Below are 21628 nucleotides of genomic sequence, written 5' to 3'. Positions count from 1 at the left end.
AAAATATATATGGGAAAAAAATAAATTAATTAAAAAAATCTAGATGAAATAAACAAACTAGTAAGTTAAAAATAAAAGAGTATGTTAATAATTAAAAGATAAAACAAAGCAATAGTACTAAGTACCAATTTTGAATCAATTAATTTTTGTACCTTGATACATTGTCTAGTGGACCAGAAGCGCCCCTGCTGACTCAACGCATAATGCTAGAAAGAAAGAAAGAAAAAAAGGAGGTCTGGCTGTATTCAGGTGCTCCTAAAGAGAAGAACTTGAATGATAACAAGTAAACTGTACAAGTAACATCTGAGTAGCTCAACATGAACTTCAGTCATGTCCAGCTGAGGTCAGATGTATTTAAGGAAACGGATTTAGTCCAAGGTGTCCAACAATTTTTAAACTTCTCTTGTTCCAATGCCAGAACACATGATAATGGTTTGCTTTTATTTCCCCCACTGGACCTCCAACATGGGATGTTTTTATTTGAAAGATTATTCTGTGCTGGTGTTTTAAAGAATCTAATTAAATGTGTCCATCCAAGGCAGGGCTGAAGTACTTTTCCATTGTTGTTTGTGCAATGTTTCCCATGTTTCCACTTGTAAAGTAAAGTTATGGTACTATTACTAAGAAATAAAAAAGAAAAATTGGCCTTTTGAGGGCCTCTCTCATTGGGGCCCTTGGTAATCAGTCACACTATCCCCCCACTGTGACGCCCCTGGCTGCGGGCAGCATAATAAACGTATCAAACGTAGTTCTATAGTAAATTGTTTCAGATGTCTCGAATGAATACTGTCTCTTCTTTCTGCTTCTGTCCTCAGCAAACTTCTCTCATGTGCATCTGTGCCAAATTAACTGCTCCCAGTGCAGTCTGCCAGGGGGGCCACAGTGAGGAGCTCTGCTACTGATTTCTATTTACAAAAATGCCCTGTCTGATATTAATCACTCCCCATACAGCTCGTGGCACGGTGCATGCCCCATACATACCTTGCATCCACTCCTCAGCTGCTGACAGCCATATTGAACATCTCCACAATTAGCTGCGTCAAGCGCGCGACAGGAACTAGCGACAAGACCGGAAGTGGTGCATTTTTTGCTTTAAAGTAACTTAAAACACGAATTAATTTATGAGAAACTATTCGGATGTACCAAAATATAGTATAGTCTCTATTAGAGCACGTAGTTTGGAAAGTTAATAAACGAAAATGGATTTTTTTTTTTTTTTGTACGCCAGTTTTTGACAGCTACGTTATGGTATATGATACAAGAAAGGACTACATTTTCACATTTTATTTATTTCTTGACTAAAGTTAATAGTAAGAAGATTTTTAAGATTATGATTTTAAACGTTTCAGTAATTATTTCGTCGTCTCGCGCTTCTAGGATGCTTTTATTTTTAAAGTCCGCACCGGAAGTGGCAGTATCATATTCCGGCTGGCTCGACACTAGCACCCCAAATCGCCTTATGGTTAAGACTTCAACCGTTTTTCTATGTGTGCGGGAATTTGTTTGGCCAAAACCACTAACAGACAAGGAACACGACCCACGGAGGATTTTCCATCGTGGATATTTTGCTGCGTGTGAACACACCAGGCTTTCCCGTCCATTTGAAGACACACTTCGTCCCCCCGGTGAGTTGCCTCTCCCTAAAAGATGAGCTTCAACTTTGATGCAATAGCGGATATCCTCGTGCTCCACCGATTCATATTTTATACCACACGGTAGAAATGACGACTTGTATCAAGTTGGGGGCCTTAAAGTGTCTGTGAACGCACCGCAGCTTGCCTCACGTAGTCACATTTTTTTTGTGTGGTGCTTTTTTTTGGCTGGAAAATGTGAATTAATGATGGCCGGACATTTTAATGCTTTAAAACTTCTGTGCGCGAGCTCGGCAAACCTGTCCCGTTATGTTATGTCGACTACACCCACTAACCAGCGTGGAAATGTCAGTTTACAAACGGCCACTTCAGGGGGGTATTTTAATATAACGGCTAACATTAGTGTGCTAAGATAAAACTCAGTAAAAAGGCGTTTTGTCACGTCAAATTCAAGCTATGTTTGTTCTCCTTTTCGTCGTGTTATATCACAGTAGCTAACGTTTGGCCATGAGTGTAACCGTTGCTCACCGTTTGATGAAACTGGTTAAATTACAGTGTAACGGAAGCCAACTCTCGGCGGGTAAATACGCAAGCTAATTGCTCACAAGCTACAAGTGGGCATGTCTTCATGTGGAGTGCAAACGCTGCAGCCATTCACTGCGCTTAATCTGATGGTAGTTTTTGTCTGTTAGGAGCTTTATACTCATTATAGTCTGTAATCATTGTAGTTTAAGTTACCAAAATGGAGCAGGGTCCTTTGATGGTCACGGTTTAAAGCATTTTGAGCTGTAACCGAGATTTCTTTGAGTATTAATTTCAAACTAAAGTAGGATTAATTCAGTTGCCAACTTGCCACTATAGTACTAGAGCTGCGTGCCGCTTTAATATCTCAGGAATGCCTTGTCAAGTGTCAAAACAGTTTGAAAATTGAAGGATATAACACACACCTGGCTGTGAAAATGTATATAAATGGATGTTTGAACAATAAAAACAATCCAGAGACTATGTGTCCTCATATGATGACATCACATTTTGGGTTTAATGCACCATATACTTCATTCTGCTTAATTTAGCCCTGTTGTCCTCGTTCATGGACACTTTTTTATTCCATGTAGTGGTAGTGTAACCACAATACTAATCCATGTATTAAAAAGATGGCAGCCATTTCTGCCAAGTCAGTCTGCAGCCGACCCCGACACAGTAGTGCACAAGGTACAGAACCTGATCACATTGTAATTTGTCACACACATTTGATCAATTTTAGCAAAGTAGCGCTGTTAATTAGAAAGTACTCATTTGCAGACATTGGGAATTTTTCTTAAGCTTGTTGAAGGATATTGGGACCAGGGCTGCAGCGATTAGTCGACTAATCGACGACTAATCAACTATTAAAATAATTGGTGACTACTTTAGTAGTTGACTAATCGGTTTTCATAGAAAAGTACTATAAAAGTACCCAGAATACTCTTATTGCAGCTTGTTACGTTCAAATATTGGCAGCTTTACACACTCTCCCATGACAGTGAACTAAAACCCTTTGGCGTGAGTACGAAACAAGACATTAGATGACATAATTTTGGGGTTTGGGAGAGACAGACCGACATTTTTCCATAAAATGATTAATCCACTAAGCGAAGAAATAATCGACAGATTAGTCGACAATGAAAATAATCGTTAGTTGCAGCCCTAATTGGGACTATATTATCATTGGGACTCTGTTATCATTGACAATGTTTAGTTTTTATACTTATCAGGTCCTACTGGTCCCAGATAGCAAGGAGAAAGTGAAAATGCATACCAAACAAAAGTTCAGGTCATTTTGCGACATGCTGGGTATTGCGATAACGTGTTGCAAGCAGGGATGCACGATAATATTGGCATGTCATCAGTATTGGCCGATATTGGATTTAAATTGAAATATTGGAATCGGCCAGCATGCTGATAATATCGGCACGTCGTTGGTATCGGCCAATGTCAGCTTTAAAAGAAACTATCAGAATCGGCATCCATGCTTTTTGCGAATTTCGAAGTCCAAGAACTAGTGGGCCATAACAATAAGAGTATGTATCCATAATATAATGTTAATCCACTACAGAAGAGACTATCGTGCACCCTTAATTGCGATTCATTACCTTTTTTTTTTTTTTGGACTTTAAAGTATGTCCTCAAATGAAAAATTAAGGAACTTCTGTTTTACCTTACAAGATATAGTGACTTTAATCATTTTTATTGCAGCCAAATGTACGGAGTGAACTGAAAAGCAATTGATTTAGTCGGCTGACTTGTATTTGCAATATTAATAAGTCGTATAATATTAAAAAAAAAAATACTAGGCCACACGAAATATTGTGATACCAAGCTGTGTTGACTTTTTTCCCCCTCACCCCTAACAGTCAGTTGCAAAAAATGATGCCGTTTTTGCTCCGCTATTTGCTAATAGACCGCTTAGTAAGCTTGGAGACAATGCATCTATAATACTCCTTATACTGGAGCATCCAGGTCTGATTGATGTGACATGCTCACATAACAAAACTGTTGTTGTTTTCACCGGATCATTTCAGTATCATATGCCAGTTCAGCCCAGGTCATTACCTGACTTGCAGGTGTGTGTTTCAACTAAGCATGCACCTAAACTGTCACATGTATAGTGTGAAATAATAGTGGGGTGAATTTGTTAAAAAGAAAAGTGTAGTCCCAATATCCAGTAATTTGTGTCAGACATATTGCCTTTACTGTCTTTTAGTTTTCTTACCTGATATCAGACAGAATTATCAACCACTCAGTTTCCATCAACTCAACTCAAACTCAGTGGTGTGGGCGGATTCAAAGGTCTGGACCCCGGCAATTAGTTTTCTCTTCCACAGTAATTATGATTCAAGTAGTTTTCAGCCATACACGCTTGCAATAGTTACCATATGTGCACCGTGTACAACAACATGGCAGTGCATGTCGAGATTGAATGCAAAACCACTTCTCTGTGTGTCTGGCTGTTTGGGGTTTCTGATGCTAAATTTAAAGATTAATCATTTAAGTTAAATGTATTGTTTCTTGCCAAATCATGAAGTTATAGAGGGAATTAAATTGTGTCTTTCACTTTCAGGTCCTGTGATACAGGTGTTGTTGCCGTCCGGTGACGGATTTATCCTCTCAGCTGTCGGGTGTCAGGAGGAGAGGAAGCAAAGATGCCGAAACCGGTAAGAGGCTGAAAGGAGCGACATGAGAGTTGGCATACAAATGTCAGCAGCTTGTTCTACAGAGGTAAACAGAAATGCATCGCTCAGGGGAAGAAGCCAGGAAAAAAACACTTGAGTTAGCTTCTTTCCCGGCCAATCGTTCCAGATTGTTTGATGTAAAACAAAAAGGATCCAGTGAACTCTAAACATGAAAGTTGCTTGTTTGTTGCTGCCTAGTCTGCTTTAAATTGAATCTTTCCAGTTGTCATAATAGCCGGCACGCACTGCCGCCGAAAGCCACGGTTGTACATTCAGGGAAGTGGCAGTTTCATCCCCGTGGCTGCTCCCACTCTTCATACTCCTCTTCCAAGTAAACAACAGCCAGAGTGTGAAATGAACTGCCTGGCCCACAGACTTGCAACTGCAACACAGCTGCCATTGTTGCTTAAAGGGTGGAGAGAATGCCAGAGTCCTGGGATGTGAGCAACGCCAAAACAAAACCAATTTGATGCAGTCCCTTCATGGTTGTACCCATGCTGCCTTTTCATCCTAAACAGACTTGGGTAGAGCTTACGCGTGAGTCTGGGGAAATAACGTTGCACAATTACTCTTCACGACAGTAAGAGATTTTAACTGGTTGCTAAAACTTTTCATGGAACTTAGAACAACAGGTTTCTAAGGTGGTGGGTGTTTGTGGGTGGGGGAATAGAAAGCTGCAGAAGAGGAACAGCCAGGCACTGATGTCATCCCCCACTTCCCCTTCATGTCCCCTGAGTCACCAGGGCACCATCCCAAAACAGCTCGGACAGCGGAGGGCCGGCCGCTGAGCTCAGAGCGACGTCTCTGTCACAGACAATCACTAACTGAAAGAGAAAGCACAGCTTGTCGCAGGGAGGCACAGACACAGTAAACAGAGGAAGCGGGAACAGGGTTCATCAGACGTGACCTCCTCTGGGATCGGTGCCAGACATCAAAACTTTGTTTTTGGATCGAGCCTCTTATGTGTCAGTGTCAGCACTCATCTGTAACCGAAGAATAAAAACAGTCGCAAGGTTGAGTAACAGAAGAGTTTGGCTTTCGCTGTGAACTCTGAGCACATCCTGTTAAGTTTGGTTTGGCGGTAAAGTTGTCGCAGTTTTGATTGTTAGCCCTCAGCGGTTGTGTAAGAGGCTGAGAGGTTGAGATTGTGGTGATATTATTGGCTAAGTGAGCTGTCAAAGAACACACAGATTCAAGTATAATATTACTGAGAAGAGTTTATCTTATTAAATCAGTGACTAAGCAATAAAAAGTGTCCTGACATACTTTTTAAATGACGAGTCATTGGCCATGAATCAGCTCAGCTGATAGGATCAACATCAGTGTGGATAAAGCATAAAACAGTCTGTGAGAGGAAGACAATGAACATGTCATATAGTTTTGTTAATGTGCTGTTTCCCCTATCCTTCCACTTGTGTTCGGTGCTCTCTGTGGGCCGGGGGCAGGGGCTGAGGTGATGGCACCCCACAGGAAGAGAGCCCTCACCGGCTTCCCTAGCTTGCGGCTGTTTTCCCGTTTTGCTGGAGAAGGGGGCCCGCTGTGTACATCGGGGCCCAGTCTGTGTCAACATCCTGTCTCTGTGGAAGTACAGGAGCAAGGTGAAGAGAGAGGTTTATCACCAGACGACGGAGGGACTGTCAGGACGGGAATGAGTCAGATGAACGTAAAACTTAAAAGTAGATGGGAATTGAAACAGTTGACGAGACATGGATAAGCAGATTTTTCTCTCCTCTGGTGAAAGGGACGTTTCACACACCGCGTTCACCTTCCCTTCCCCCAAAGGATGAATGTTTGTGTTTGTAGGTAGCAGTGATTCCCTTTACGCTCTCACTCCTCCTTCCTGTCCTCCTCCCCTCCGAAGCCTGCCTCACTCTGCAGGGGGGTTAATCAGAGGGACAGACAGCTGCTCAGAGCCCAGCAGGCCAGATTAGCAACTCTACGGATTGTAGTATGTGTGTGTGTGTGTCTCTTAAGGCCTCTCTCGGCAAAGCTCCTCTAAACAGCTTACAGTAACTTAACAGCTGCACATTTAACAAGGGGCCCGTCTGAGTGAGAACTCGTCTTCGCAGTTGAAATGGAGAGGGGGATTTAGAGGCATCCTTAAAGGGCACATAGAAATAAAAAAACAGAAAATGTAAATGATGCAGCCACTGGTTTGGAGACTCACTGCCACATCCGCACAAATTCATTTTCATTTTAAATCGGCGTATTAAAATGAAAACGACGGCTCAAGACTTTAAAACGGAGTCCACAAACCAATGGGTGACGTCACAGTAGCCATGTCTCTCTGTGGACGTTAGCTAGTTGCAGAAAATACTACGAAGATGGTAGTCGAGCCTGCTGAAAGAATTGGGATTTGTTGCAAAGCAAATATGGTCGGCAACATATTTTAGCAGTAGTGGGAGCGTTATCTATTGCTGGAGGAAGCCATGGCAGTGGGAAAGAAGCACCCACACGATAAGGAAAAAAAAACAATACGTATGTTGACCTAGCTATAGTATTTTGGTGAATGTGTGTGTCTGCATCATCATTCTCAAAAGTCTGTTTTGGCCCGTCCAGACTAAAATGCACCCCCAGTGTTTTCATAAAGAGTTGCAGACATGTTCAGCGTACTTTCAAACCTGAAAAATGTCGGCAAAGAAACAGAAAACTAAATTGGAAATGTGGCAGTGCGAAAGAACAGGCTTTTTGAGACACTAGCTGTGTTTCTCAAATCACATACTTCCGTTAGTACACTTCCATGTAGTATACTATGTGCACTATGTGCTTATTGGCGTAGTGCGCGAATTTCGACAGGGTAGAGTTGTCTCAACCCAAACACGGCAGTTGTGCACTTACCTGAAATGACGACCGCAAATTAGCTAGTTAGCAAACTAGCGTTATCGTTCGCGTTATCGTCCGCGGTACCAAATCATTACAGGCTGCTAAATTAACCCAATAAACATACTGCTGGCTTATACCTGACAACAGTATAGTGGTGCTAAGTGCAAAAAACACATGTATTTGTACAATGCAGTGACGTTCACAGTCACACAGTCCTCGGCCGCCATTTCCAGTTTGAAAAGTGGACCCTCCCCTTCTGCTACGCAGCCAAGATGGCGACCATTGAGGGCGAGAAGTGTCCATAGTTCCACACTCAACTTCTTGACTGTTTGAGTGCACCATCCGGGTACTCATAGTGCACTGCATTTTTCCATACTTCTCAGGCCATGTTTACACGAAAACGATCCACTGAAAACAGAATCGCTTCTCATTTTCATTTTGAAAAAAGTTCCGCGTTTCGACGACAACGTTTTGATAACAATCGCTGTGCACACGGATCCAAAAACGCTGCAGTAGTTGGCGGTGTGACGCTTACGCTTCCTTCTACAGTGCAGTGATGTATAAACAAACAAAATGGCAACCGCACGAACGTTTGTCTGGACGGACGACGAGGTGGAGTTGCTACAGTAAATCTACTCTATGATGGGGAAACGTTGATAAATTCAATAGGGTGAGCAGCACAAGCAGAGCTCGGGAGTCCGCCATTGTTGTTGTGATGGTCGACTTTCTCGCGCATGCCTAGTGACTGGAAGCGTAATGCGCATGTGCGAAAACTCTGGCACTCAAAACGCTGCTGTCCTGTAAACGATCGGCCAAAATGCAACCATTTTCAGTTGAAATCGTTGTCGTATAAACGGGACCTCAGTGTGAACGCACTTATGCTCTCAAAATATTAAGTGTAAGTACAGAAGTACACGATTTCAGACACAGCATAGGTTTCTAACATGCTTCCAATATGGAGGTGGAGATGTTTCAGACCAATGCCACAACTGGAACATGACTCAGCCGAGTGTACATCAGGTGGTACTCTACTTTAAAGGTTTACTACCTCGCGTTTTTAGGAAGTTTTAAGACATGTCATCATGACTCATGACTCCACTGACTGTTAAATGTGTCTTTTTTTCGTCTAAAGCTTACCTTTAACTTTAACTGATCTTACTCACTATTTATAGACAGTAATTTGGCTCTTGTAAGAACTGTCATGTTGCCCAATCACTGTGTCTAGTATCACCAGACAGACAGTGTCGTGTAAGGACAGGCTTACAAAAGTCGCTCCTTCGGGACCTCTCAGTTGTCGGAGTGTGTGATTAGCTGTGTCAGTACCTCGGCATGTTGTCGTCCCTCCTCTCCTCCCCCCTCTCTCTCTCTCTGCAGGAGAGACGGGATTAACTGGCCGTCTGGTCCATACAGGATTCCACTTCTCTCTGCTGTGTGGGTCGGCTATGTTTTGGCAGACACACACACACATATGCAGCACAAAGGTTGGCTCTTTCACAGCTGATTGCTGATGGCAGGCGGGCCCCACACAAGTACAGGGGAGGGACATTCAAAGCTGGTCACTTGGAAACCCCAGCTCGACACAACATTGTCCATAACTACTATCTTGGAAAGTCAATGAGGCAGCTTGTACAAGTTTTCGCCAGTGTGTGTTTGTCGTGAGTTGATTGAGATGTTCCCTTCAACACCTGGAAGTGTATTAGGCCTCCATTTTGTACATAACATGGCAGCATGAAGCCTTTGCTTGTCCCGTAGCAGCTGTAACTTTCAGTGACTCATCTGCGGTTGTTTTTTTAGCAGAGGAGCAAAGCCACAGTCTGTTTACTCGCTGTCAGGCAGGTAGTAAACACTAAATCAAGTTTAATATGAGGATAACACTAAAAAAAATATTTATAATATTCCATTTCACCTCATATATCCTCCTAAATCCTACACACACAAAAAAACGCCCCCTGTCAACATTATGAATGAAGCTTCGAACTCTTCACTACAGCCCTATCCGTTTCTTTTCCTTCCACTGAAAATAACTGGCACATAATTGCGGCGTGGGTTGATTCCCAGACATGGATTAAGCTCTGGTCTTGATGTGGACGCAAACTCAAGTGCCTCTCTGTGTGGAATCTTCATTGAGAGACACATTGGCAACGAGCATACCAGAGGGGTTTGATTTCAAAGCGCACCAAACGCAGCAACTATACCAACTGAAAATCGACCCTGAGTGAAGGCAGAATGTTATTCAGTCATTTTAAACTACTTATGGTCACAGTTTCCAACCAAAATCAAGCTTAAGGTTAGATTGTGTACATGTGGGATTCAGTTCAGTCCCTTAAATAGTGTTGTATATGAATGCACGGTCGCACATTGTTCAGGCAAGATGCGTACAGTGTGGAGAAAGTGCTGCAACTTTTCATGGGTAATTAATGAGAGGCAGATACGTTGTGGTCTGAGCTCCATGTGGTACGGGGGAGTCCAGTTATGTGCTGTATAGACACAAGTTTCATGGATTATTCATTACAGGGATATTGAGAGGGATAAAGGCAGGAGAGACGGTGAGGGAATATTGAGAGGAGAGGGAGAGAAATGCAGAGTAAGCCTTCCTGAGGTTTGGGGTATAATTGCGCAGAGGAAAAGGAGGGCTCTTTCGTCTGTGTCCTTTTTCTCTCCCTCCGTTTTCGTACGGTTGGCTCATCTACAGTAACCTCGCTGTAACTCAATCTCAAAGCGAGCACACCCCAGATCATCTCGCTTGCTTCCTGTTGCACGCCATCTCCCCTCCTTTTTTTTTTTTTGTTTGTTGCACTCTTGCTAAACTTTTTGCTTCTGCACCTCCCGCCTTCCTCTGTACCTCTCGCTCGCCCCTGACTCTCGCTTCGTGTTGTTAACGCAGCTCAGTGTGCGTGCGTGTGTGTGGGAGGAAGGATGTGAGATGCCTCGGAGGTCAGCCCCGCTCTGCTCTGTGCCATCAGCTGCTGCTCGGCCTGCTGCCAGTGCCATTTACTGGCAGCTCCACCTTAACAGAGGTCTTTGGGTAGTAGGGTGCATTGAAAGGTGGGGCGTGCTCACCCTGGTCGTGTAGGATGGGAAGAGGGAGAGGGACAAAAGTTTGCACAGCCCCTTACTACCTGGGTTTGGATTGAAGAAACACTGCACGCACACTGAGCACTTCATTCTCTTCTGCAGGAATTCTGTGATTTCCTGGACAATTGTTTGACTCAGATGGAGCGATACAGCAGCACGGGTCTTGTGCCACATCTTAAAATACATATTATGTTTAACTTTTTTGTTCCATGACAAAACAACAGGGTGATTAATGTCAAACGAAGCACAGTCTTGCAACAAAGGTCCCATGCCTGAAACAAACACTTCGTGGTTACGTGGCATGCATCCTATCCTCTAGGCAACTAGATGCCTAAAAACTAACAAACCTTTAAAAGCAATATGTTAAATGAGGTATCCAGAGCTCTCCCCGAACCTGTTGCCCAGTGAGACACTGTTGTGTGCAGCTCGTAGTTAAATGCTAAATCTTTGCCTGTGGAATATGACAAACAAAGTGAACACCTTGCTCTACTTGTTTCCTAGATCAACGTCCGTGTGACCACCATGGATGCAGAGCTGGAGTTCGCCATCCAACCGAACACCACAGGGAAACAGCTCTTTGACCAGGTGAGCAAAAGTGACTGGAATTTATAGCTTTGATACAGTGCCTTGGAACAAATAGATATTCAATCGCACTTTTGAAACCACAGGGAAACGTTTAAATTGAGGGGATAAATTTTAACGTTTTTGCTGGACGCATGGCAACAGTTTCAGATATGTATCGCTAAATGTATGTATACAACACTGCCTGAATTTCACTTTTACTCTTTGCTGCTGAAAACAGAAGCAGAAGTAGAGATTAAGCTGTCTTCCTCTTTTCTTGGCGTGTCTGTATAGGTGGAGTCACTCTTAAAGGCCGTACACATGCCACCATTTTTGCACCCTCAAATTCATTGACGTAGGCACACTCAAACACAAAGCAAAGCAATACTTTCTATCGTCAGTCAGCCACAAGACAATTTGTTTTCTGCATAACCATGATTTCCCTGGTTTCAGTGTCATGTCACCACATTATCACCCACCACCTGTTTCCTGTCTGCCTGTACCGCTCACTGTTTGCTTGCAGCACCTGTACGAATTCAGGTTTCATGTTTGTTTTATTGTCAGGTGGTGAAGACGGTGGGACTGCGAGAGGTCTGGTTCTTTGGTCTGCAGTATGTGGACAGCAAAGGCTACATCACTTGGCTCAAACTCAACAAGAAGGTCAGTCTTCTATCAGAACGCAGAGTTTCCTCTCTCGTTGAGGCTATTACAGCGTGTTTGCTTGACAGAAAGTCCCCCTTAACAGCTAGTTAGTTCCCATGGCAACTATACTACACTACTACTAGTAGATGTTTGGATGATGATGTCGTCTCTGTCGTCCAGGTGACCCAGCAGGACGTGAAGAAAGAGAACCCTCTGCAGTTTAAGTTCAGAGCCAAGTTCTTCCCTGAGGATGTCTCGGAGGAACTGATCCAGGAGATCACCCAGAGACTCTTCTTCCTGCAGGTAACGAGTCAAGTTACCGTCCAAACGTAGTGCAGATTTTAGCCGAATTTGATAGAGATATATATTTGTTAACTCCTTCGCTCCGTCCTGCTCCACCAGGTGAAGGAGGCCATCTTGAATGATGAGAACTACTGTCCCCCAGAGACGGCCGTGCTGCTGGCATCATACTCTGTCCAGGCCAAGTATGGAGACTACAACAAAGATGTCCACAAGCCAGGGTACCTTACCCATGACAGACTGCTGCCTCAGAGGTACACGCACACACACACAGTATGTCACAATTCATAGAGCTGTGCCGCTGAGCCGAATCCAGACCTGTTGAAACCTGGAACGTGACTCATTCCCTGCTGGAATTTTCAATGATTTCCTCCCAAGGAAACAATCGTGTGCTACTCAACATCCCTTTCGGTGAAGTCATTGTGTTTGGTGCTTGTGTACACAGAGTCCTGGAGCAGCACAAGCTGACCAAGGAGCAGTGGGAGGACAGGATACAGACTTGGCACGAGGAACACAGAGGAATGCTCAGGTGTGTGTCACGTTTGTCTCTCAAAATCCCCCGAGAGAGAGACGAAAGAAGAAGAGTTGTGTCTGAGCGTACATGTTTGAGCTTGTTTACATGTGTCATGTTAGGACGTCACTGTCTGTGTGGGTATGTACCGTCGAAGGCTGACAAGTCCAAAAGTTACCAAATATGGTGTGTGAGTGTTCACCTACCTTTACTGGAATGGGTGATTTGATCGTATGTTTCAGTGGTTATACACATATATAATATAAGATCTTCACACTCCTGCTTTTCCTCCTGTCTAGAGAGGACTCCATGATGGAATATCTGAAAATAGCCCAGGACCTGGAGATGTACGGCGTGAACTACTTTGAGATCAAAAACAAGAAGGGCACACAGCTGTGGCTGGGTGTCGACGCCCTCGGCCTCAACATCTACGAACACGAAGACAAGTAATGACACACACACATACACTGCCTGATTGTAGAGACCTCAGCTTTCACACTCAAATACCACTCCCCCCACCCTAAAGTGGAAGTGTTGATTACTAAACAGCAGCAAACATAAGGACCATTGAGTAGGTAGAGGCTTGTGTGATGTGTGGCAATGCGTGTCATCATAACAGTGTCTGATACACCTGCTGTGTCACACACCTTCACCACAACATCAGAGTCTTAGGTGTTACTGTATTTGCAAGTGAAGGTGATTTGAAAAATATAAAAGCCCTTTATTTCAAGGGGCTACTAACATTAAATATGGGCGGCTGTTGTTCAGAGGTAGAGTGGGTCATCCATTAATCGGAAGATCGGCAGTCCGACCCAACTGCCCAACAGCAGAAATAAACATAAACCTTTTGTGCCCTCCATTTATGAGCAAGTAGGCTATTTAATTTACTTTAAAACTGTCATGTTTGTCATTTAAAAAGCAACAGTATACCTAATAATAATCTAACAATAAAGCTTAATTATTAAAAACTCAACAAATCTGAAGCATTTCTGTACTGCATTTTTATTTCATATTAACTTCTCATATCAGCCGCGCTAGCTCTGCAGTCTTCTCACAGAGGCTCGATGCTGCCAGCGCGAGCTGCACAATGTTCCACAAGTTTAGAGGAAACAAAGATATTTTTAGAGGTGAAAACTGAGGGAGCGGTGGAGAGAGGAAGACTGTCCGTTGTAGGAGAGTCTTTCCTGTCTTCTCTGCTTTTCCCAGTTTGTGTTAGAAAGGATAGATTGAATCACAACGCCTGTAGCATTTCCTCTCGCTGCTCTTCCCTTCCTGTCCGTTATCTGAGGTCATCACACTGCCATCATTGTCCTCTTGTTCAGGTGACAAAGAAAGGAAATAAGGGATCGTCTCTTTCTCTGTCACTAGTTATCATTTGATCCCGTCTTTCTTCCCTATTTGTCCTTTTTGATTAGAGAGCATCATTTTAGTTCTTGGCAGGAAGTGATATATGAGTTTCCTCCACCTACTTGTCTTCCCTGTCACTATTCTTAACCACTTAACTGAAATAATAAGATGGAGATTGAAATGTAAGTTGTAAAGTCTCGTGATTTCCTCGAAGGTGGTCTGTTGTGCAGGGCGCCATCTGCTGGCTGAATGTTGTAACAGCTTCTACAGCCAACTGTGTCACACCCCATAGTGTGTATCAGCATGAGTGGTAAAATGGAAATGTATTTTTTGTCCAGGTTGACACCAAAGATCGGCTTCCCCTGGAGTGAGATCCGAAACATCTCTTTCAATGACAAGAAGTTTGTTATCAAACCCATCGACAAGAAAGCGCCTGTGAGTGTCACGTTCATCTTATCTTTATGAAACTCAACACATATTAAACTGTCGGCTTGGTGACTACAGAACACCTCCTGCCTCACGTTAAAAGATATCTCTCCGCTGTCTTTGTCAAAGGATTTCGTGTTTTACGCCCCACGTCTGCGCATCAACAAGCGCATCTTGGCGCTGTGTATGGGTAACCACGAGTTGTACATGAGGAGGAGAAAGCCCGACACCATCGAGGTGCAGCAGATGAAGGCCCAGGCCCGGGAGGAGAAGCACCACAAACAGATGGAGAGGTACTGCTCAGGAATACTCATAACTGCTGTCATTTTTGTTTGCTCCGAGAGTCAGAGAAGAAATTCCAATATATGTGTGTTTTAAAATGATGCATATGTCTGTCCACTAGAGGGCAGTCTTGCCCCTCTTACACACATTACGTGAGGCAATAGCTGTATTCAAGTAAAATGGAAATGTTATCTGAAACATGTCTTTACAAAACTTCTCAGGGCTCAGCTGGAGAATGAGAAGAAGAAGCGAGAGTATGCAGAGAAAGAGAAGGAGAGGATAGAGCGGGAGAAAGAGGAGCTCATGGAGCGGCTGAGGCAGATTGAAGAGCAGACGATGAGAGCTCAGAAAGGTACCCAGTTTTCTTTCTATCCATCCATCTGTTCACTTTGCTGCCACCTTCTCTTCCCTTCCCTGTGTCTGACCAGATCTCTCTGTCATCCGTCTGACTGTTTTCACTGTTTGTAGACTTTATGTGTGACATGTTTTGGCGTCTGCCTTTCCACAGAACTCGAGGAGCAGACTCGCCGCGCCCTGGAGCTGGAGCAGGAGAGAAAGAGGGCGAGGGAGGAGGCAGAGAGGCTGGAGAAAGACAGGCAAATGGCTGAGGAGGCCAAGGCCGAGCTGGCCAAGCAGGCCGCAGACCAGCAGAAGACCCAGGAACAACTGGTGTGTGTTTGATGGGCATTTAAAATAGACGGTGGTGTTATCTGGTTAAATGTACAGTATGTGTGACAGCAGGCTCTATGTTTCATCCCAGGCTGCTGAACTGGCTGAATTCACAGCCAAGATCGCTCTACTGGAGGACGCCAAGAGGAAGAAGGACGAAGAGGCTGTTGAATGGCAGCACAAGGTACAGGACCCCTCTGCCCCAGTCTTACACAGGCAAACACTGACATCACAGGGTGTCTGCCAAAATATAGCATTTTTTAAACTTCTACAACAGCAGGTCTGAGATCAGTGTTCTTCTTCTATCACAGGCTAATGCTACCTACAGTCTTAGCTCGCCAGCCACACTGTCAGTAACCGATGCTTCCTTTGTGACATTTACTGATAATGTCAGTTACGTGATTCAGTCGCTGACTCTGTTATCACACAAACTGAACCCCCTGACCTTTCATTACGTAACAAGTCGAGCTCTCAGGATGCTAACGTTTCATTTAGGATGGCAGCACCCGACTGTGTCGAGTAGCAGGACAAGACAGGAGCAGCGTTCAGACAACCTCCCGCTGTAGATTCAGACGATGCCCAGAGTAATAACGAATGCCGTAGAGCCTGGGTCTTTAACGGGGGTCATGACATTTTAACACCGATGGTCTACTAGCATACCTCAAGCTCACCTGCCTGCTGTGAATCCAGTATGCATCTCTGTCTTACTCTCTCCATGCCGTCCTCTGCAGGCTCTGTCAGCCCAGGAGGACCTGGAGAAGACCAAGGAGGAGCTGAAGACCGCCATGTCCGTGGTGCCAGCGCCTCTGGGCGGCCAGGCCGAGAACGAGCACGACGAGCAGGACGAGAACCACGCCGAGGCCAGCGCCGAGCTCTCCAACGAGGGCGTCAGCCAGCTAGACCTCCGCAGCGAAGAGGAGCGCGTCACTGAGGCCCAGAAAAACGAGAGGGTGAAGAAACAGCTGCAGGTGAGAGCAACGGGTGAACGCTGAGAGTCTGGAAACTTCCTTTGAAGGGCTTTAGCAAAACTGCTGACAAACTGCTGAACTGCTTTTCCCACAGTCAGATGAACCCTCACACTCAATATAACAGTCGTTTGAATCCCCAAAATAAAAATACCATCTAATAAATGATACGGTCATGAGTCTGAAACTTAGCCTACGAATAAAACATATAGATTAAAGTATTGTTTTTAATAAACAATGTACACCGATCAGCCAAAACATTAAAACCACTGGCTGGTAAATTAGGGAGTGCTATTGCCATGATGTGGGTACTGCAGCAGTGTACCAGTGGCATGCACATGAACGCCAGAGCTACAGGTTTCCCAGCAGAACACTGCAAGTTTGGCTTGCTCTCAGGCTGTTGCTTGAACCACAGCACCTACAGGCTGTACTTCTGCATTTTCATACTCCCCACCACCCAGTCGCCACCGCTGACACAAAGAGTTTAGCAGCAGATCACAAGACAGACCATGTGTTCATTTGAATTTCAATTAAGAACGAAAAAACTATAAAATGGAAAAACAACAAAAGACAGACTTCTTTTTCAAATCTTTAATTTAGTGTGCAGGTCAAAACTAGAACATTTAAAAGAGCAATGGCGATGTTACAGAGTCAAAGTTCTGTTTTACGTCGCAGCAACAAGCGCATAATCCTTGGAACTCCAAGGCAGCCATAATAAACAACAGCCTACTATCACTGAGTGCGTTTACATGGACAGTTTAATTCCCTTTTCATTCGGAGTGAAAGTTCGTTTCACGACCCGGACCCGAATAAAGGCGATTAAACTGATCTCCCGTGTAAACCCTCATTCAGAATGAATATTTCCCATGTAAACTACCTGGAAAAACTTTAATTCCCGATGATTTCATTCAGATTTATTTCATTCTGAACGAGAAGCCATCATGTAACCGCACCCAGTATCAGACAGTAAATTAGGCGCTAGGCTGAATAACTTCCGGAGCACAGAAATGAGAAAGAATAAATATCAAAATAAAAAAAGGGATCGAGAGTTTGTGAACAGGAAGTGTGAAAGTGAAAACGAAGGCCAAAAAAAACTGACATCAAACGGTAAAACGAGGCAGTGCTGCTCAAATATAAACCAAGATTCCGTCACTGAGTTGCCTGTTTCTCACTTCAAATGTTTCAGATACATGTTTTAGCTTCCTGTTAAACTGTGAGCGATCGAGATCATTTCTTGCCAGCTGGAGCGTCTATGGTTCTGGGCTACTGCAGAGACATCCTAGTTTTATTAAAAGCAGTAAAATACTCCTTTAACCAGCTGGTGGTTTTAATGTTTTGGCTGACCTGTGTATATGTCTTTAATCTGAACAAAAATTCATCGGTTTTATTTGAACGAATGAGATTTGCATCTCACAAACACAAATAACAACCAAATTATATTATTTTCTAACAGCAGTTTTGTTGCAGAGAAGAAACACCAGCCAAGAAATGGCATATCAGGGTAAGATAAGGCCTACCTCTCTGTCCGTTCTTTAAACTGCTGGCTTAGACTGTAGCCTGGCTTCAAAGCAGATCTACTGGTGATTAATTAATTCATCACATCAAACACCTTCATATTTTCCCTGACTTTAAATATATATCAGGGCCTGTAGATCTAAGCCGGGCTACTGTGTAAGCCAGGACTTGTACTGAAGCTATGGCAAGAAGAATTCAAACCGCAACTAAGCAACCAAGTGGTTTTATTACCCTCAATTTTCAAAACATACAGACCTTTGTCTCGACTACACCAGCACTTGCAAGCCTGTGTTTGGCTTCCCATGAACAGTGTTGAGCCAGAGGCTGTACATAAGTGGCTTTGCCTCAATCAGACGTTTACTTTCAGAGTTATTGGTGCATATTTTCCCATTTCAGCTCCTCTGCACCTGTGTCCTGTTTCTGTTTTCCTCTTTTTCTCCTCTGCTGACTCTACGCCCCCTATGCTTCTTCTCCTCGTCCTTTTCCTCCCTCCCTCTCATCACCCTCTCATCCATCCCTCTCTTTTATCCCTCAGACATTAAGCTCAGAGTTGGCCGAGGCCAGAGATGAAACCAAGAAGACACAGAACGACGTGCTGCACGCCGAGAACGTGAAAGCGGGCCGAGACAAATACAAAACCCTGCGCCAGATCCGACAGGGCAACACGAAGCAGCGCATCGACGAGTTCGAGTCCATGTGAGAACAGCCCCTCCGTCCTGGGTACCTGTTCCCTAACTCTCCCCTCAGCGGCTGCTCGATTTTCACGGACAACAGCTAATGCCGTCCTAATAGTCCCACCAAGTCCCCCTCTACACCCCCAGGCAATGTTGAGAAATCATCTTGTCAAACTTTGCCAAAGTCCTGCCCCACATCTCCGCTCTGAGAGTTTCGGATGTCTCCACGCCACGCTAACCAAGCAAATCTCAACACACTGCAGAGATCATCTGTGGGAAAAAACTGTAAAACCAAAATGGAAGAAATTGGATTTTTTTTTATTTTGAAAAAAGGCCATAGAAAGCTACTTTTGTTCTTTTTGTTTTACTCGATGACTCGTATGCAAAGGTTTAGTATGATTCCATGTCTTCAGTTAAAGACGACCTGTCCTCTCTTTGTTTTTAAGTTGATTCTCTGCTTTAGTTTGACTCGTTTTATCGATGGCGCCCTTCTTTTTAGTTGTCTGACTGCGAGGTTTAGTCCCAGGCTACAAATACAGACGTTTGGGGACAAAGTAGGTCAGTGTCTTACATCACGTCGAACATATCACAAGCTAGTCATGCTAATTGTGCTAGCATCTGTGAGTCTTTAGAGAGCTGAGGTCATTTCACTCTTCTCAACCAATTCAAACTGTTATCTGAATGTTACATTTATAGGTTTATATTAAAAAAAAAAGCAACACTGCAGTATTTTAATAGTTTCAGGCTGGAGATGAAGAATAGCAGCAAGTGAATGACTCTCATTGGGAAAAGAGCCATCCATCTTGTCTCCTGGCAGGTTTAGATGAACGAATGTAGCAAAGGTATCAAAGGGAAAGTGTTTTTTATAGCATGTAACGAGCTTGTGCCACTGAGCTATTGCCCTCGAGCTTAAAAGTGTTACGAAGATAAGCTAACCGGTAGTCGCATAGCCTTGTGTGCTTGTGTGTGTTTTCCAGTCGCATCCCAGTGTTTCATTCCCAGTCACCATCGATGGTTTTCTCTGCCTACCAGCTCACAAAGGAAGCCGGGGTGTCAAATGGACAGACAGAGGAACAGAGAGATGGTGTCCACGCCGTTTGTCTGTCTGTCCAGACGTTTGAGTGTATGTGCATGAGTGTGTGAAAGCATATATGAATGTGTACAGGTGTGGACGCTGAGACCTGGCGCCTCTCTGGCTGGGGAGCTTATGAAAACATCAGTCCTCGACCAAGGACAAATCTCTACCTCAGTAATGTTAGCAGTGGTGACTGACAGTCAAACACTCAGGATGTCTCCCTCCTTGTCTCTCCAAAAACAAAAAGTAAGGTCATGATTTTACTTGGTGTCTGTTACATGTTTGAGTGGTGCTCCTGGGCAGGCTACGTGTTGTCAGTTGCTTCGTGGCTGTACGTTGGGTTAAGGATATCAAGAGAACATTATAGGGAGGAGTAAGTTGGGTTGTATGGGGAACTTATCCACAGACATCAGTCGGCACGCCACCATAGTAGCCCATACAACCCCACTTCAAAAAATCCGAACTGCCCCTTTAAAGGTCAATGTAAGACTTACCTTCCAGGTGGGATCTGGGTTGAAAAGTGTTATTTCTTTAGCTAGCTCTGGTTCGTTCCAGAAACAAATCCCAAACAATGAGGAAGATTGAGATGTATTGAAGCTAGGTCATTTAGTCGTTACCTGACAGCAAGCATTTGGTGGTGACAGATTGTGTCCGCAGAGCCGCCTGGACTCAAGAAGGCTCAAGTGTAAAATAGTTAATTGCCTTTATTGTCTGCACACAGCTTTGTCTCCTCTGTTGTTAAAAAAACAAAAAACAAAAGGAGAGGAGGCCATTTTCTTCCCCTAAAATCTCATCAATTCTCATCTGACATCGCGCTCAGACAACAAACTGACTTCATCTTCTGTGGGGTGGAAATTATGTCCCAAGGTGCATTTTTGAAATGAGTGAACAGAAAGTTTTCCTTTTTTTTATTAACAATATGACGGAAAAATGTTTATTGTATTATTTGTTGTGCTCCACGTGACAGCTGGTGCGGGTTCATATATATTTTTTTTTAATAGTCCGAGTTTTAAAGTTAAAGCACTTGTCTGAAACGAGACACTGAAGTCTGCCTTTTGTGTTAACGTCACAGTGTCCATTGTTAGCGTTGTGTTTGCCATAGCAGGTGAAAAAAAGGATCCTGTGCTTCCAGATCATTTTTGCATTGTGTTTCAAAAACCCCAAACCAGCAGCACGCATCGCTTTACAGGACCGCTTCATTGGAGGGGAAAACTCCAGTTGACATGTCCACACCCTCAAACCCCCCCCCCCCCAAAGCTCAAGCAGCAGGGCCCCAGTTAGACTCTGTTTGTCTTCACTGTCCCCTCCAATGAAGCCAGTGTCTGCGATGATGCCTGCTCTGGCACCAGCTGTCACGTTTTGCCGTTTGTTTGTTTTTCCATATGTTCATGTTAGTATTCTTTAAGATAGAAGGCACAGATGGATTACAGTCCAGTTCATTGGTTCACAAATAAAAAGTTTTAAATTTTCAGCTTTTCAAGTCCAGTTTTTTGCTCCCCCTTTATGGGATGTGAACGAAACTTGGTGGGTACGTTCAGGACTGAGTGCTGGATGTCTTCACTGGGTTTAATCAGGATTGGTCCAAGACAACATGAGCAATGGGCTATAGAGAGGACTTTTTGATTGATGGAGACCATGTTTTTTTGACCAATCTTGGTCATTTATAGTACAAACGTGTACCTCAGTTCCCCACTGTTGTATGACAACTTGTGTGTTGATAGAGTCAAAATTAATTTTACTGTTGTTCACACAATGCAAATAAGCCAAACTCCATCATGGTGAGTTCTATAGTCCAAGCATGGATGTATAACGAGAACTGGATGCAGCGTTGGAGGTGGGGCCCCATTCATTCCATCACAAGTTGCTCAGTGGCGCATAGAGCCAAAGATGTACAAAGGCCTCATATACCTGTATAAATTACCCGGATGATCAGACTCAGGAACGCTGCTCAGCCTTGCA

The 21628-nt window shown here is 43.9% G+C and overlaps 1 protein-coding gene across 2 annotated transcripts; it reads left to right on the top strand.

Annotated features, from left to right (window-relative positions):
• Positions 1 to 1422: 1422 nt before the first annotated feature.
• On the top strand, positions 1423 to 21140 carry LOC126401981 (radixin-like). 2 transcript variants are annotated; one of them, XM_050063597.1, is made up of 15 exons: positions 1423 to 1625; positions 4693 to 4786; positions 11204 to 11287; positions 11828 to 11923; positions 12086 to 12208; positions 12308 to 12459; positions 12651 to 12734; positions 13016 to 13162; positions 14402 to 14498; positions 14619 to 14782; positions 14993 to 15123; positions 15280 to 15440; positions 15532 to 15624; positions 16172 to 16408; positions 18456 to 21140. In XM_050063597.1, the coding sequence occupies exons 2-15, from the start codon at positions 4775 to 4777 to the stop codon at positions 18618 to 18620; spliced, it is 1746 nt and encodes a 581-aa protein (XP_049919554.1). In that variant the 5' UTR covers positions 1423 to 1625; positions 4693 to 4774; the 3' UTR covers positions 18621 to 21140. The 2 variants fall into 2 exon arrangements, with proteins under 2 accessions (XP_049919554.1, XP_049919555.1); XM_050063598.1 differs by lacking the exon at positions 18456 to 21140 and adding an exon at positions 17859 to 17930.
• The last annotated feature ends 488 nt before the right edge of the window (positions 21141 to 21628 follow it).

Source organism: Epinephelus moara, chromosome 15, assembly GCF_006386435.1.
Source record: "Epinephelus moara isolate mb chromosome 15, YSFRI_EMoa_1.0, whole genome shotgun sequence".
Taxonomy (NCBI): Eukaryota; Metazoa; Chordata; class Actinopteri; order Perciformes; family Serranidae; genus Epinephelus; species Epinephelus moara.
Note: the sequence above shows the minus strand (reverse complement) of the source record. Positions and strands in the feature narration are given on the sequence as shown.

What these genes read in the sequence shown, in the direction of transcription:
- LOC126401981 (XM_050063597.1), top strand. An exon ending in GACGATGAGAGCTCAGAAAG is followed by an intron (nt 15,124 to 15,279) that starts GTACCCAGTTTT and finishes GCCTTTCCACAG; the next exon opens with AACTCGAGGAGCAGACTCGC. An exon ending in GGGTGAAGAAACAGCTGCAG is followed by an intron (nt 16,409 to 18,455) that starts GTGAGAGCAACG and finishes TTTATCCCTCAG; the next exon opens with ACATTAAGCTCAGAGTTGGC.